This window comes from Panthera pardus, unplaced genomic scaffold (assembly GCF_024362965.1).
Source record: "Panthera pardus isolate Hobbes unplaced genomic scaffold, ASM2436296v1 HiC_scaffold_15, whole genome shotgun sequence".
Taxonomy (NCBI): domain Eukaryota; kingdom Metazoa; phylum Chordata; class Mammalia; order Carnivora; family Felidae; genus Panthera; species Panthera pardus.
The window spans coordinates 25,842,071-25,857,785 of record NW_026526710.1 but is presented as its reverse complement, the minus strand read 5'-3'; the positions used below and the strand labels follow the sequence as shown (position 1 = coordinate 25,857,785).

The 15,715-nt window shown below is 35.8% G+C and overlaps 1 protein-coding gene across 4 annotated transcripts in view; it reads right to left on the bottom strand.

Annotated features, from left to right (window-relative positions):
- Positions 1-15,715, bottom strand: part of FAM210A (family with sequence similarity 210 member A) — a 28,987-nt gene that overhangs the window by 7,412 nt on the left and 5,860 nt on the right. For all 4 annotated transcript variants that reach the window (XM_053902342.1, XM_019433877.2, XM_053902341.1 and 1 more), the window contains one exon: positions 4,317-4,803. In XM_053902342.1, coding sequence (XP_053758317.1) covers positions 4,317-4,771 — 455 coding nt within the window. In that variant the 5' untranslated portion in view covers positions 4,772-4,803. The remainder of the gene's footprint in view (positions 1-4,316; positions 4,804-15,715) is intronic.

Below are 15,715 nucleotides of genomic sequence, written 5' to 3'. Positions count from 1 at the left end.
CCTCTTGATCAGGTTCAGGTTAAACATTTTTCAACAGGAAAACTGCACAGTTAATTCTGTCTGTCTCAGTGCATCATAACAGAAGCCACATGATGTCACTTTGTCCCATCGCTGGTATTGTGACTCTTGGTTAAGGTAGGCTCCACAGTGTGTTCCACTGTATAGATATTCTTTCTTTTTGTAATTAAGAAAGGGAATTGCCTAGATCCATTATTATCATGGATAGCTATATCCTGTATAATATATAATAGCTAGCAAAATCCTAATTTATTCTTAATATTAAAAAAATAATTTGGGGGCACCTGGATGGCTCAGTTGGTTAAGTGTCCAACTTCAGCTCAGGTCATGATCTCATGGTTTGTGGGTTTGAGCCCCGCATCGGGCTCTGTGCTGACAGCTCAGAGCCTGGAGCCTGCTTTGGATTCTGTGTCTTCCTCTCTCTCTCTCTGCTCCTCCCCTGCTCGCATTCTGTCTCTCTGGCTCTCAAAAATGAATAAACGTTAAAACAAATTTTTTTTAAATAATAATAATTTGGGGCGTCTGGGTGGTTCAGTTGGTTAAGCATCCAACTTTGGCTCAGGTCATGATCTCGAAGTTCATGAGTTTGAGGCCTACATCAGGCTGTCTGCTATCCACACAGAGCCCGCTTCAGATCTTCTGTCTCCCATTTTCTCTGCCCCTTTGTTTGCACTCTCTCTCAAAAATAAATATTTAAAAAGATTAATTAATTGGGGGAAAGTTGTTATCCCTCTATGACTTCACTATAATACTACAAAATCAGGGACTACTCTCAAGAACATATGGCTGACCATCAAGGAAAATTACCTATCATGTATAAGAGGAAAGCAGATAACTGAAGGAATCTTTAAAAAGTTTTATGAAGTCGACTCTAAGTCCAATCTGGTTTCTTCTTTCTCCACCATCAGTTCCTTTTCAAATCTCTTTCTTAGATAATGACAGATCCCATTTAAAGCAAGACTTAGTACTACAAGGACTTAGCTATTCTGTGGATCGAATCAAGTCACAATGCACCAGAATATGCTAATTATATATTCTAGAACCAATACAATTATAAAATTATTTAATCATTTCCTAGCCCAGTATGTAAAATCTCCCTATTTAATAGCAACCATGAAGGGGGAAAAAAGACAAACATTTGGCCAAAAATCAGACAAAATTGAGTGATGGAAAAAAAAAACCTATCATAAAGATCAAACAATAATTACCTCAGACACCTTGCACAAGTATCTTTTATAAAATTAAGAAGTAAATACTTGGTTCTATTTAATTCTAAAATATTGATTTGACGGTTTCATTATTTTAAGAATAAAAATAACCCTTTCTTTGGAACTGCTGTATACGAAATACTAATGAGGGACTGATTTAAACAGTAATATCTACTTGTCACTTTTTACTTGGAAGTTTCCATGGTCTGACAGAAATCTGTGCTTCACAAACTGCCAGCTTTATGGATGTTTCAATTGATGAAGAAATACGCAAGAGCATAAACACATTCACAGTACAGATAAAATGCAGTAAAAATTAGGCAGGATTTTGCCTCAGAATGGATCTGTAACTTTAGAGACTTAAGGCCTAAAACACGAGGCATCTCACTATGATGCCCTATGGACAAAACCATCCTCACAAAGCTACATTTGATCAGAGAGCATTTCTGGTTGGAAGATGTAAGATCTCTGCAAGGTTTGCCAGATAGAACAGACAACAAAGCTTAAAGTAAAATCTATTAACATATACAATTTAGATCTCCCTGAAATAAAATGTTTCAGAAGTCTAAGATCTTTATCACTGAGTTAACTAAATACAGAATGGCATTTCGTTCTCTGATGTCTAGAAAAGTGGTAATAATTCTAGTTGTCAGAGTGACTAAAACAAACACTGGTCAGTAACACAGTGTGATGTCAAATGCCCATCTTCCAAGTTACAAACTATTTTTTCCCTTTCTTTTACTAGTTAAGTAGGTAATAAGCAAGTAACAGAGAATTTGCCCAGCTACAACAACAAAAAAAAATAAAGCCAATCTCTTGTCAGTTGAATTGAAAACCTATATTTAATACAATCAACTTCAATCTAGCAATAAAACCACATCGCAGTGAAAGATGCACTGCCATTAGAACATATTCTCAATCCTTATTTTGTAAGTATTACCTGTGATAAGATCGTTACTTAGAAGAAATCAACTTTCTGAAGGCATAGGATTTAATAAAAACATTAGGAACTGTTCTGGGAAGCAACACATCCTACAAAATTGAAATTAACTGTGTGATGGTAGAACAGAACTGGACCAGTGCAGTGGTGTTGGGTCTGGCAACCACAGTCCCATGCTGACAAAGAGCCAAAAGGCAAATTGTGATGGATAAAGGGACATGACTTTAAAGTGGATGTTCTTACCACCATGTTTATATACAAACCATTCTGCAGAAAAAGAGGGAGAAGGATAATGCACACACAGGGAACAACAGAATGTTACCACAACCACCTGAGTGCCAGACAACATTGAAAAAGTCTTAAGCATAATTATTCATATCACTAGGTTACTTGGGGTCTGCTTTTTCATTTATAGAACTCTTTTACTTAAGAAGGTAAGGAAAAGTAAAAGGAACAAAAGTGCTCCTTTTAACAGTCCAAATGAGACCTCATATTCAATTAATTAAAAACATAAATTGCTCCCTCCAAGGCCACCTGGCCAAATGCTTATAAAGGGCAACCTAAGGTGGACAGAACTATCACTCATATCATTTTCCAGAGCACTGCATCAGGAAACCCTCAATGGTTCAAAAAAGAACATTTGATATGTACACGTTAATTAAATACAGCTAAATCCTATAATAATTTTTATTCAAAATGGTACATGATTTAAACCAAGGGCAGTTTTGAAGACTTCCATAAATATTACACATGTTCATAAAAATGTCATTAATGAGAAAGATAATTCCATTAAGTGTACATATAAGTATCTTCTATAAAGGATAATAATACATGATAAAGAAGGATATAATTGAATATTAGGAAGATAATGGAGAGAAAGATGTAAAGAGAATCAGAACAGCATCAACTACACAAGGTAAAAAACCCTTTTAGAACTTTTGTAAAGAAACACCTCTAATCCTGTGTTTTCCAAAAGTAGTCATTATCTTTTAGCTTGTAAAAAATAACTTTGTCCCCAAAATGACATATTTTATTAATACCTTAATATCAAACCATTAAATAAAACCAAATATTGAATATCAGTGGACTTTTAGAAAGAATAAAATAATTCTAGAGCCATAGGAGATTTTACTAAAATGTCAAAGTAGTGTACAACATCGGGCCATTTCATTGCCCTCAGGATGGTGAGCTCCTTCAGCTCTTATAGCCCAGGCCACTACAAGAAAAGCCCACACAGTACGTTCAAAGAACAGGCACACATGCATCAAAACACTTTGGTTACTAGTGTTAAAAACAAACTGGAAATCATTGAGATCTGTTTCAATGTGTGCTCCTGCTCCTAAAACACCATAAATAACTTACCTTAAAAGAAAGGAAGAATATTTATATTTAACAAGAAAAGCACATTTAGAAATTTTGTGTTTTACAATACCTACAGGCTAGGCCCACCAAATTAACTATTTTTAAAAGTTTATTTTAGTGGTGGTAAGAACACCTAACACAAGATCTACACTCTTAGTTTTAAGTATACAACAAATTAACTTCTGATTAAAACAAAAGACCTTACCTTGACATTTATCAGATGTGGGTAACACTAAAACATAAGTCTGCAATTTGTTTATTTTTGTATCTGCAACAGGTATTAGCCAGGTTTTGGCAAAAATATCATATTAACTTCCCACCAAAATCATACATAAGGCAAAATAATAGGTAATTTTTTATATTCATGAAAACTTCAAGAAATACAGAAGTATAGAACTTATGGTGCTGCCAAATTTCTGAACTCTCTTACATTGACAGATGAGCATAAGAGCACGGGCTCTGAAATAAGCCACCAAAATATTTTGGGAAAACCTAAGTTATTTTGACTTATTATTGCTTAATTTCATTAATAAAATGGGAATAATTACACTACCTGCTTCATATAGTTATGAGAATTAAATGAGATGATACCATTTAAAATGTTAGTATAATGCCTGTTATACACACAAAGCCAATTTAGCTAAGAAAATATCAAAAACAGCTATGACAAACAGTCATCAGTTAAAGACATTAAAGCATTAAAACTATTTAAGGCTTTCATTAGTACAATTAAGAAGATTAACATTCTGATAAAACAGGGAAAGGTGCTCAACCAAGCAAAAACTTACTTTATGGCTGCATAATAAAATGTTCCAAACCAAACACCAGAAGTTATTAGATGTACTGGAATCAAAACTTTTCCATATTGTCTAAATGTTTTCTTAAATCGCTGATAAAGACTAATAGATTTGTCTTGTAAAGGATCAGGCTCTTCCTTTCTTTCCGAAGGAGTTCCTGGGGATGTGGCATTGGATGATATAACCCTCTTGGATAAAATATCTTGCTCCCACTGTCTATGGTGAAGGACCCCCGGTTGGGGTGGATGAGCAGTAAATGACTTCTTTTCCTTTGCAACACATTGGACAGCTGATAAGTGCAGCCATTGTTTTTGAGGGCCCTGTACCAAAACTACTCTGGATTCAGCTTTATACAAAAGTAATTGTCCCTTTATGTTTTGACAGTGTGGTTCCATGCATGTCCTATGTGCCAGTCGGAATATAGACCTTGATACATTCCATTGCATTTTGAAGAACGGTGATTAGTGGATTTCGGCTTCTACAGAGACCAGATAAAAAAAAAAAATTAGGACTATACATAGATTTCCATTTTAAACTAATCCACTTAAAAACAAATTAACTATTAGGAAATAAAGGACAGACACTGCTACCAAATCCACAGAAATTAATGTTAAGGTATGTAGTTCTAACATATCACAATTTTAAAACATTACTAAAATACATCTTTTAAATAGGATATAGTAAACTAGTCTAGCAGACATCACAGAGGATAATGTTTTGAGGTTATCTTATTGTTACAAAAGGGATGTTTGTAGGACTTCTGTTTTTCTACAAAGAAGCTGTGTAGTATAATGGAAAAATCATAAGATCTAGAAACAAAAATCTGGGCCCTCATGTTGTGGGGACATAATTCTATACGATCGCCTTTGACATTTTAAGTCTAAATTCACTAGTAAAATGAGGATTACTTCACAGGGTTGTTATAGAAATTACATGAAATTTCTGATGTAAAACTGCTTTTGTAAGTGAACAAGCATCATGTAAGTTATTACAACTGTTAAGGTCTGATAAATAGTTGATACAAGTACCATTTATTCTATAATCCCTTTGGACTAAATTAATTGCTTTCGCCGGTAAGGAGATAGTTTCCAGATATCTAAAACTTTTTGTCAGAAAGACAGTATAATGTAATTTTAGAAGAATATAGACTTTGGAATACGATAGACACAACTGAGTTAACAGTGTTATTATTTTGAGCAAATTACTTAGCTTCTCTAGACATAGGTTCTCCCACTGGTTAAACAGAATTACAATATGCATTACTATATAGCAAATTAGTTCCCTTCCCTTAATATCAGGGAGTGTCACCTGACCACTAATCTCCACCCTGACCCCACACCAGCAATCTTACTACTTCTACTACATTGTGAATAACTGATCTTATTTTTTAAACTGTACACTAAATAAGTCAACAGTATTTGAGTTAGCACTCCAATAAATACAGATACTCCATTTCACATGAGTATCTGTTATCTGGGGTACAAAGCTGTCTATCATTATATAAAAATATCCACTAATGAATTGTCCCCATATGATCTCCTAACTCATCCCTAATTAAAAATTAACATCAGCTTCTATTAGGCTCTCGCTGATAATACAACAACACAATGTAAATAAATTATGAAATGAAACTGCATATCTGAAAATAGGCTCCCAGGAAACCTTTAAAGGGGATACTGAAGATTACTGCAATGAAAAGCAAAGTCAATGACAAGTAACAATCTGAAGAATCAGACCAGTTAACAAAAAACTACAGGGATGATAATAGGTGCTTCAAATAATGACTTAAATATTAAATGACTAAGAAAGACCATAGAGAAAAATGATTAAGTCCTTAATTACTTTTATGAAATTGACTTGTTATTTGTTGTGAAAGTCAAGCATTAAGTAAAGGATGTCTTATTGTGCTTTCTTACAGTCCATGTCCTAAGTTGTTTTGTTTTCTATAAATCTATGCTATGCCTATTCCAAAGGTGAAAAGCATCAACTGATCATTTAGTCTAAGAATTAGCTCAGGTGGAATTATAACCTAAAATTTGTCAAGTATATATATGGCTTCATTTTTCACACACAAAAAAATTCCTTTTGAATATTTTACTATGTTTTTTTGGTCTTTATTTTTGTTGGATTTGAGGATTTTCTCCAGCACCATTATCTTTGAATTATTCCTGTCTGTGGCTTTAGTGGTGTTTTCTGAATCAAAGACTTTCTGTTTTGCTTTTAAATCTACTTCCTTTACAAGGCTGTTTTCCAGGAGTTCAAGTTCCCAGACTAACTTTCAGATAATCAGATTATTGTGTGTTTGTGAATAAAAGAAAAAAAAGATTAAAAAAAATTTTTTTATAAAGTAGTTTTATTTTGTAAGTTTTATTTTATTTTATTTGAGAGAGACAGAGACAGAGTGGAGGAAGAGCAGAGAATCTCAAGCAGGCTCCATGCTGCCAGCACAGAGCCCAGTGCAGGTCTTGAACTCACGAAACCATGAGATCATGACCTGAGCCGAAACCAAGAGCCAGATGCTTAACCGACTGAGCCACTCAGGTACCCCTAATTTTTTTTTAGTGTTTATTTATTTTTGAAAGAGAGAGAGAGAGAGAGAGAGAGAGAGAGAGAGAGAGAGGCACAAGTGGGGGAGGAGCAGAGAGAGAGGGAGACACAGAATTCGACAGGCTCCAGGCTCTGGGCTGATGGCATGGGCTGTCAGCACAGAGCCCAACGCAGGACTGGACCTACAAACTGCAAGATCATGACCTGAGACAAACTCAATGCTTAACCGACTGAGCCACCCAGGAGCCCCAAAGAAAAAAAAGATTTTTAAAAAGCCTCTTTCCAAGCTTCCAGTTTGTACCCTTTTCCCTGGTTTCCCCAACTACTCCCTCCTAAAGAAAATATTTTTTTCCCATCCCACTTCTTATTGCCCATTAAAAAAAAACACACACATCTTTATTGAGATACAATTCTCATGCTCATTTAAGGTGTAGAATTCAAGAAATTTTAGTATATTCACAATTGTGAAACCATCCTCACAATCTCAGTTTAGAACATTTTCATCACCCCAAAAAGAAACCCCATACCCACGAACAGTCACTCACCATTTCCTCCCCATCCCAGCCCCTGCAACTATTAATCTATTTTCTCTCTATATTTGTGTATTCTGGAAATTTCATATAAATGGAATTATATTATGTGGTCTCTTGTGACTGGCTTCTTTCACTTAGCATCACATTTTTAAGAGTCACCCCTGTATTATTTGTTCCCTTAGAAGCCAACCTTTGGGCTAGTGGTTTCTAAAACTGGCTACATATTAGAATCATGGCAGGGTGGGGATACTGAAGGAAAGGAGAGGTAATCTGAAAAAACCAGATTCCTGGTCTCCATCTAGACCTAACAAATCAGAATCTCCTACTGCCAGGTCACACCTGACAGTATGAATTTGGGGATCATTTCTCTAGGCCCAGCAAATGGCTTCAGTGACAGAGGCAACATGGTGGCAAAGGTATCATCCATTATTGTTGCCGTCATCATCATCATCATCATCATCATCATCAAGATATTTTTGAGCCCCTAATATGTGGTAGGAGTTTTATAAACACTTTACATGTATTAACTCAGATTATCCTCATAACAATCCTATGAAGGAGGGACTATTGTCATCTTTTCATATTTGAGGACACTAAAGCACAGAAGAAATATCATTCAACTGGTGAGTGGAGGAGCTGGGATTCAAACTTAATCACTAAGCTATATGGCCACTTCCAGAAGAAAGAAACAGTGCCAATTTTCAGTAAACTAAGACATGTAAGACACATGATAAAAGTGCCCTAAGGAAATATAGGGCCCAAGAAATTAACCTTTTTTAAAAAGTTTACTTATTTTTGAGAGAGAGCAGGGGAGGGGCAGAGAGACAAGGGAAGAGGGAGAGAATCCCAAGTAGGGTCCTCACTGCCAGTGCAGAGCCCAAAGTGGGGCTCAAAACCACAAACTGCAAGACTAGGATCTGAACCTAAATCAAGAGTCAGACACCTAACTGACTAGGCCACCCAGGTGCCCCCCAAGAAGTTAACTTTTACCTTAAAATTAACTTTTAAATTAAAAACAAAAATTAAAATTAATTTAAATTAAATGGCAACATATGGGTAATAGCTACCATATTTGACAGTACAGCTCTATACTTCCAAAGTGATCACAATACTGACGACATACACAGTAAGACTCATTAGATTTCAAGGAACAAACCTACTTCAGATGAATGCAAGTAAAAGTAGAGGGCAAGTACAGACTGAGTAGTATCATACATATCCTGGAATGAACAGGCTTCAGGAACAATAAAACCAAAGCAAGGTAGGAGTTATCTTGTCTCACAGCAAGCACCTGTGTATAATGGCCTCAGCCCACTGGCAGTTTCCATTTCTGGATTTTATTAGTCTGTTCATCTTTTCAATTAAAGATAAAAGTTTTTGGTTATCGGTCAATGATGGAAGTGCTACTCCTCATAAACACTACTCAGATCAAATCAGTTATATCTGGACAAGTGGATGAGTGGCCTGAAGAAGCTGTGAACTAACAGGACTCTATTTCAGATACAAATGCAGAACCTGGAGTGATGAACAACTTAAATTTGAATTTCTTCCAATGAAATACAGTAATTTCAGTAATATATTTTTTAAATCATGAGACTTAGCATATAACAAAAGCTGCCTGTTATTTCCTACCCCTAGATATGAAATTCTCATATCTATAGATGAGGAAGTGTTCTAAACTGCTTATGCTTCAGTTATAGAAATAAATGATGAAATGTATTACAGGACCCAAGAAAAGTGACATGATTACACTGCTTGTTATGACTATCCTTTTCCACTTTAGAATTATGTCATAAAAGCTGTTAACACTACAAGTGAATGGCATATGATTACTGGTGCCTAATTCTCAGTATACAATCCTACCCTGTATGGTAGGGATACTGATTCTGTCATGACTTAATTTTCGTGAGCAGGCAGTAGAGTTTAACAACTGAGAGTATCCAAGAGGTCAGACTGCCCAAGTTCACATCCTGAAAACACTATAACTATAAACTATCTACTAATAAACAAGTTAATTTAGCCCCCTTGTGCCCTGGTTTCCAATTTGTAACATGGGGTTAATAATAGCATCTTCTTCATAAGGTTACCAGATGAAAATAAATGTAAAAATGTTCAGAAAATGACTAGCATGTAGCAAGTGCTCATAAAATGTTACAAGTTATTATTGTAAGTAAACAAGATAGTCTGTTGCCCTTATTCACAGTGAAAACAGCCTAAGGATCAGTGCCTGAGCTGAACAGGGATTATACAGGATAAACGAAAACAGTTGCCTAGGATGGCTCTGGCACAAAACTTGAAAAACTATATGAAACTGTACTAATCAAACCAATAATATCCAGTCTCTTAGGCATAGGCCCAAGACCAGGCATGAAGCAGCAGTAATATACATGTCTGAAAGTCCGGTCTCTCATGTAGCAATTCTGAGGCAAAGAGAAGATGAAGACATAGTGGTAAAGAGTAAAGGTATAAAGCTTCCAGTTTCAGGATGAATAAATCATGGGAATAAAAGACACAGCATAAGGAATACAGTCAATGATACATTAATAGTGTTGTACGGTGACAGATGGTAGCTACACTTACGGGAGCCTAGCATAAAGTATAGAATTGTCAAATCACTACCTTGTATACCTGAAACTAATGTGACATTGTATGTCAACCATACGAAAGAAAGAAAGAAAGAAAGAAAGAAAGAAAGAAAGAAAGAAAAAGAAAGGAGTAAAAGTATAAGGAAGCAGTGGGAACCAAAAAAAGAGAAGCCAAGTTAAAGGAATAATAGAGAAGAAAGAATGGATTGGAACAAATGCCTTTGAGAAAGCACAAATGTTAGAATGCTGTTGAAATTCTAGAGAAGCTATATCCTCAAATTCCAGTTCCATGAGGCAAATGAATTAGTTCATGAGATTCCTTTACTCCCTCTGTATCCTAACCAAACCCACACTGCTTAAGATTATATGAACATGTTTCTGTTCCTCACAACCTGGAACACTAAAACATTCAAACAGCACTAGAAATACAACTGAGTGCAAAAGGAATTAAGTAATTTATATTTCATTTTTATATACCAAATAACACGCTAACTAAAAAGACAGTTGAAAAAAATTCCAATAGCAAGATTTAGTTTTCTATTGTGTGAATTCAAAAAACTCTTGTCAAACAAAATCTTACTTGGAAGTTCAATAAAAATAAATAAATCAAAGCAAAGTTGCTCAGGTTAAAGCAGGAGTGGGAGGAATAGTCTTCTGGCTTGTTTCAAGTCCTCCAGCCCACAGGGCACTGTCACAGATGCCTTATGCAAACAAAATCACAAAGTAGACAAATCCTCTATAAAGAATGGTTCTACTTTGGGGCACGTGGGTGGCTCAGTCAGTTAGGCATCCAACTTCAGCTCAGGTCATGATCTCATGGTTCAATGGTTCGAGCCCCGTATCGGGCTCTGTGCTGACAGCTGAGCCTGGATCCTGCTTTGGATTCTGTGTGTCTCTCTCTCTGCCCCTCCCCTGCTCACACTCTGTCTCTCTCTCAAAAATAAATAAATATTAAAAAAATGGTTTACTTCTTCTAACTACCATTTTCCTGCAAGTCACAGCACAGCACTAATTCCTTCTGAAGTCCCTGAACCCCACAAACTACACAGAAAATTGCACTGAAAATGTAGATACTGGAATCTTCTTTTTCTCTGTGGACTTTAAGTTCCTGGAGACTGAGGAGTTTGTCTTGATTCCCAGTAGTGACAGGGACTAGTGCAAAACCTGGCATCCAGTGGGTGTTCAACTAATTCAATTCCATGAATGTCAACAATCTGTCAGTTTTTAAAAGACTTGATTTATCTCTAATAAATGACTTCTAAATTCAGTGTAGCATCTTCAATTTGGACAGTTTTGAGCAGTTAATAACTATAATATGTTAAGAGCTTGAATGGGAAAAGTAAACAACATATAATGTAAGCAAAGTGGAAATTCAAAGCATCAAAAGGAAATGTTACAAAACAAATACACTGTAACAGAAATGAAGAATGCCTTTAATGAATTCCTGGTGGATTTATAATCCACATACCCAAGGAAAGAATCAGTGAACCTGAAGGGATGTCAATAGAAACTTGCTAAACTGAAATGCAAAGAGGAAAAAAAAAAAAAAATGCACCCTTTCCCCATACCAAGACACATACAAAAATACCAGAACAAAACATCCAAGCATATGGGACAACTTCAGAAGTTGTAACATACACATGGTAGGAATGCCAGAAGAACAAAGAAAGAAGTAAAAGAAATATCTGAAGTAATAATACATGAGAATTGTCCAAAATTACTAACAAACACCAAACCACAGGTCCAGGAAGCTCTGAGAATCAAGTAGGATAAATATCTAAAATCCCTATCTGGGCATATCATATTCCAGTTGCAGAAAATCAAAGACAAAGAGAAAATCTTGAAAGAATCGGGGGTGGGGGGTGGACCTTACCTAGAGGGGAGCAGGAATAAAGTTAGAGCCAACGTCTCATCAGAAACCAGGCACAAAAGAAAGTGAATATTTAAAGTGCATTCAGAAAAATTATCAAAGTAGAATTCTGTATGCAGCAAAATTATCCATCAAAATGGAAAAGAAATAAATTATTTTATCAAATAAAAAAACCGGAGGGAATTCATCGCCAATACACTTGACCTTCAAAAAGGAAACAACATGGAAATTTGGATCTACATAAAAAAAAGAAAGATTGACAGAGAAGGAATCAACAAAGGCAAAATCTTTTTTATTATTAATTGATGTAGAAGATAACTGTTTAAAGTCATACTAGTAATACGTTAGGTGATTAATAGCACATAAGTGAAATGAAAGATAGTGTTGTCACAAGGAATTGAGAATACCCTATGATAACACTCCACAGTAAGGCACATGTAACTACACATGAAGTATTATAGTATCATTTGAATATGGACTTAGATGAGATAAAAATGTATTATGAACTCTAGAGGAAGAAAAATACTATGTGATCTCACTTATGTGTAGAATCTTAAAAGAAAAAAGAAGAGGAAATCTGAACTCATATAGAGAACAAATTAGTGGTTGCCAGAGCCTGGGAAGGAAGACATATATGGCAATGGATGTTAAACAGACTTACTGTGGTGTTCATTTTGCAATATATACAAATATTGAGTCATTATGTTGTACAACTGAAATTAATATCTTATATGCCAATTGTATGCCAATTAAAAAATAGATGTTCAACATCATTTGTCACTAGGAAGTTGCAAATTAAAACAGTAATGAGATACTACTACACACCTATTAGAATAACTAGTATTCAAAACACTAACAAACACCAAATGTTTGTGAGAATGTGGAGGGAATGTGCTGGTGGGAATGCAAAATGGCATAGGCAATTTGGAAAACAGTTTGGCAGCTTCAAAGAAAGCTAAACATAGGCTTACTGTATGATCCAGCAATAGCACTCCTAGGTACTTACCCAAATAAGTTGAGAAGTTATGTCTACAGAAAAACCTCCCACACAAACATTAATAGCAGCTTTATCAGTAATTGCCCCAAACTGGAAACAACCAAGAAGTCTTTGATTAGGTGAATGGATAAGCATGCTGAGTACCTCCAAACAACAGACTAGTATTTACTGATAAAAAGAAATGAGCTATGAAGCTGTGAAGCCATTAAACGACACGGAGGAATCATGTTGCCTAGTGAAAGAAGTCAGTCTGAAAGGCTATATACTATATGATTCCAACTCTAACACATTCTGGAAAAGACAAAACTACAGAGACAGTAAGAACAGCAGTGGTTTCAGGGGCACCTGGGTGGCTCAGTTGGTTGAGTCCGACTCTTGGTTTCGGCTCAGGTCGAAACCCGTGTTTCGGTGCTGACAGCACAGAGCTTGCTTGGGATTCTCTCTCTCCCTCTCTCTGCCCCTCCCCCAATCACTCTCTCTGTCTCTCTCTCTCAAAAATAAATAAATAAAACTTAAAAAAAAATTAAACAAAAAAAGAACAGCAGTGGTTTCAGAGGCTGCACAGTGAGAGAGGGAAAAGATATTTAGGTGGAGCACAGGGCCCTTTTAGGCAGCAAAATATTCTATATGATCCCGTAGTGGTGGATAAATGTCATTATACATTTGTCAAAACTTACATAAATAATTGTACAAGACAAAGAATGAACCCTAACACAAACCGTGGACTTCAGTTAGTACTTCAATTCTAACAAATGTGCCACACTACTACAAGATATAGGGGAAACTGTGGGGGTAGGGTTAGATAATATGGGAATTCTCTGTTATTATCTGTGTTCCATGTTTCTATAAACCTACACTTGTCTAAAAAATAAAACCCATTAACTTTTTTTTTTTTTAAGTACACTATGTGGCCTTGCCAGATACAACTCATATTTAGTACAGCTTTAACCTGAAGAATAGGTATGAGGAAGGGATCAATTGTAGAACTCATCAAGCTGAAACATAACAAAAGGGATAGGAAAAGAATTGCCTCTAGTTATACAAACCCTCTCAATTACTATCAAACAGGAGGACACTCAAATTTGCTTCTTTCAATAGATTAATATTCTAATTTGTTCATTTCAATCTCTTGTCTTAATCACACCTTGACTGATGCTTAGAAAAAGTAAAAGCATGCAAGTTTATTTGTAGTATTTTCTGGGCTGTTACTCTCCTCCTCCTTAATGCATTTGATGCCTTCAATTTAATTTATATTATAAAATCCACCTCCTTCAACCTATTCTGCTTTTGAACTTTCTAATACAAGAACTGAGCGACATATACAAGCTGTGGTAATGATGGAGCCATTGTTAAATTCTTAACCTTCAAGAAAAGTTAAATCATGCTGCCTAGTGAATTCCTAAAGAATTTCATTAATAATTGATTTCCAGAGCAGTCTTAAATGTGAAATGTATCATTTGTATAGAAAATCAGTGATTTTTTCCAAAATTACCATGTAAATATATTCATTTACATAAAATGTTTATATCTTTATGTCTTTACAGAGGGTCTAAATTTCACAAGGCAAACCATGGTGATCTGTAATCCTAACACTGGTCCAGAATCCACATGGTTCCACTTCTACTCCCTTCTTTTCTGGGCTGGCAGGTGTTATCCCATTGCAATGGGAAAAAAGTAGGCTTTGCAATCAGAAAGATCTGAGTTCCAACTTTTCTGGCATTACTTTACTTAGTTTTTTTCCTTATCCCTAAAATGGGGTTAATTACACTTTTATCATATGGTATTTATGACAATGAAATGAGATACAGTGTTAAGCATCTAGCATTTAGCATGCTGTAACAATAATTAGTTCTAGTTTTCCTTCTTTACCTTCTCATGTGTCAACCCAGCCAAATCAAGTTTGTATTCTTCCTTCATCTAAACTTTTACCATTACTCCATTTGGATGACCCATGCAAAATCCCAGCTTCTTTAGCAATGCATTCCACCTTGAAATTATCTGATATTGCCCCACAACTGAAATCCTGAAACTACACTATCCCACTCTCTGCAGCCTCTACTTTGAGCCTTCACTCCCTTACCTTCTGGATTCTAGTTCCAAGGCCTTACCCCACCCTACCTCCTTTTTTCTTTCAAATGTAACAGCTCCTCCAGGTTTCACTCAGAAGTCTTTATCCAGCTTCAATTCTATAGTGCATTACTTGAATTACTACTCTGTCAATCTGTAATACCAGCCCACAAAATCTAATCTGGAACTAGTCCAACTATCTGTTCTTCCTACAACTACATCTCAATAGCTGAGCACTAACATAAATCACACAACTGAGTAGATTAGTACCAGCATACACTGAGGGTAAATTACCTGATCTCAGAGAAAGGCTCTGAATGTTATGTGACAATCCACAATGGTTCTTGATCCAATCAGCTTCCCTTTCCCTTTCCTCTCAGTGACCATTCCACACCTTTCCCAATTTCTTCAAGCCTCTTATACTTTATTTTCAGCCTCATAACATAGAAAAGATACAATCATCTCTCCTATTAAATTAAATTAAAATTCTACAATTTCTCTTACAATAAGGGCATAAGTACTTTTGCCTCACATAATCTCCTTCCTTTCCCTCTCTGAATGCATCACCCACTCTGTCTTCTCACTCTGCTCCAGCCACGATGGCCACCCTTACAGCTCTTCCAACAAGTTAAAGAGTATTGTAGGAATTTTGCATTAGCTGTTCTTTCTGCTTGGAATAGTCTTTCTCCAGATGTCTGCATGGCTAATTCCTTCACTTCCTACAAGTCATTCTTTCTTTTTTTAACGTTTACTTATTTTTGAGAGACAAAACCTGCTTGCACACAAGCAGG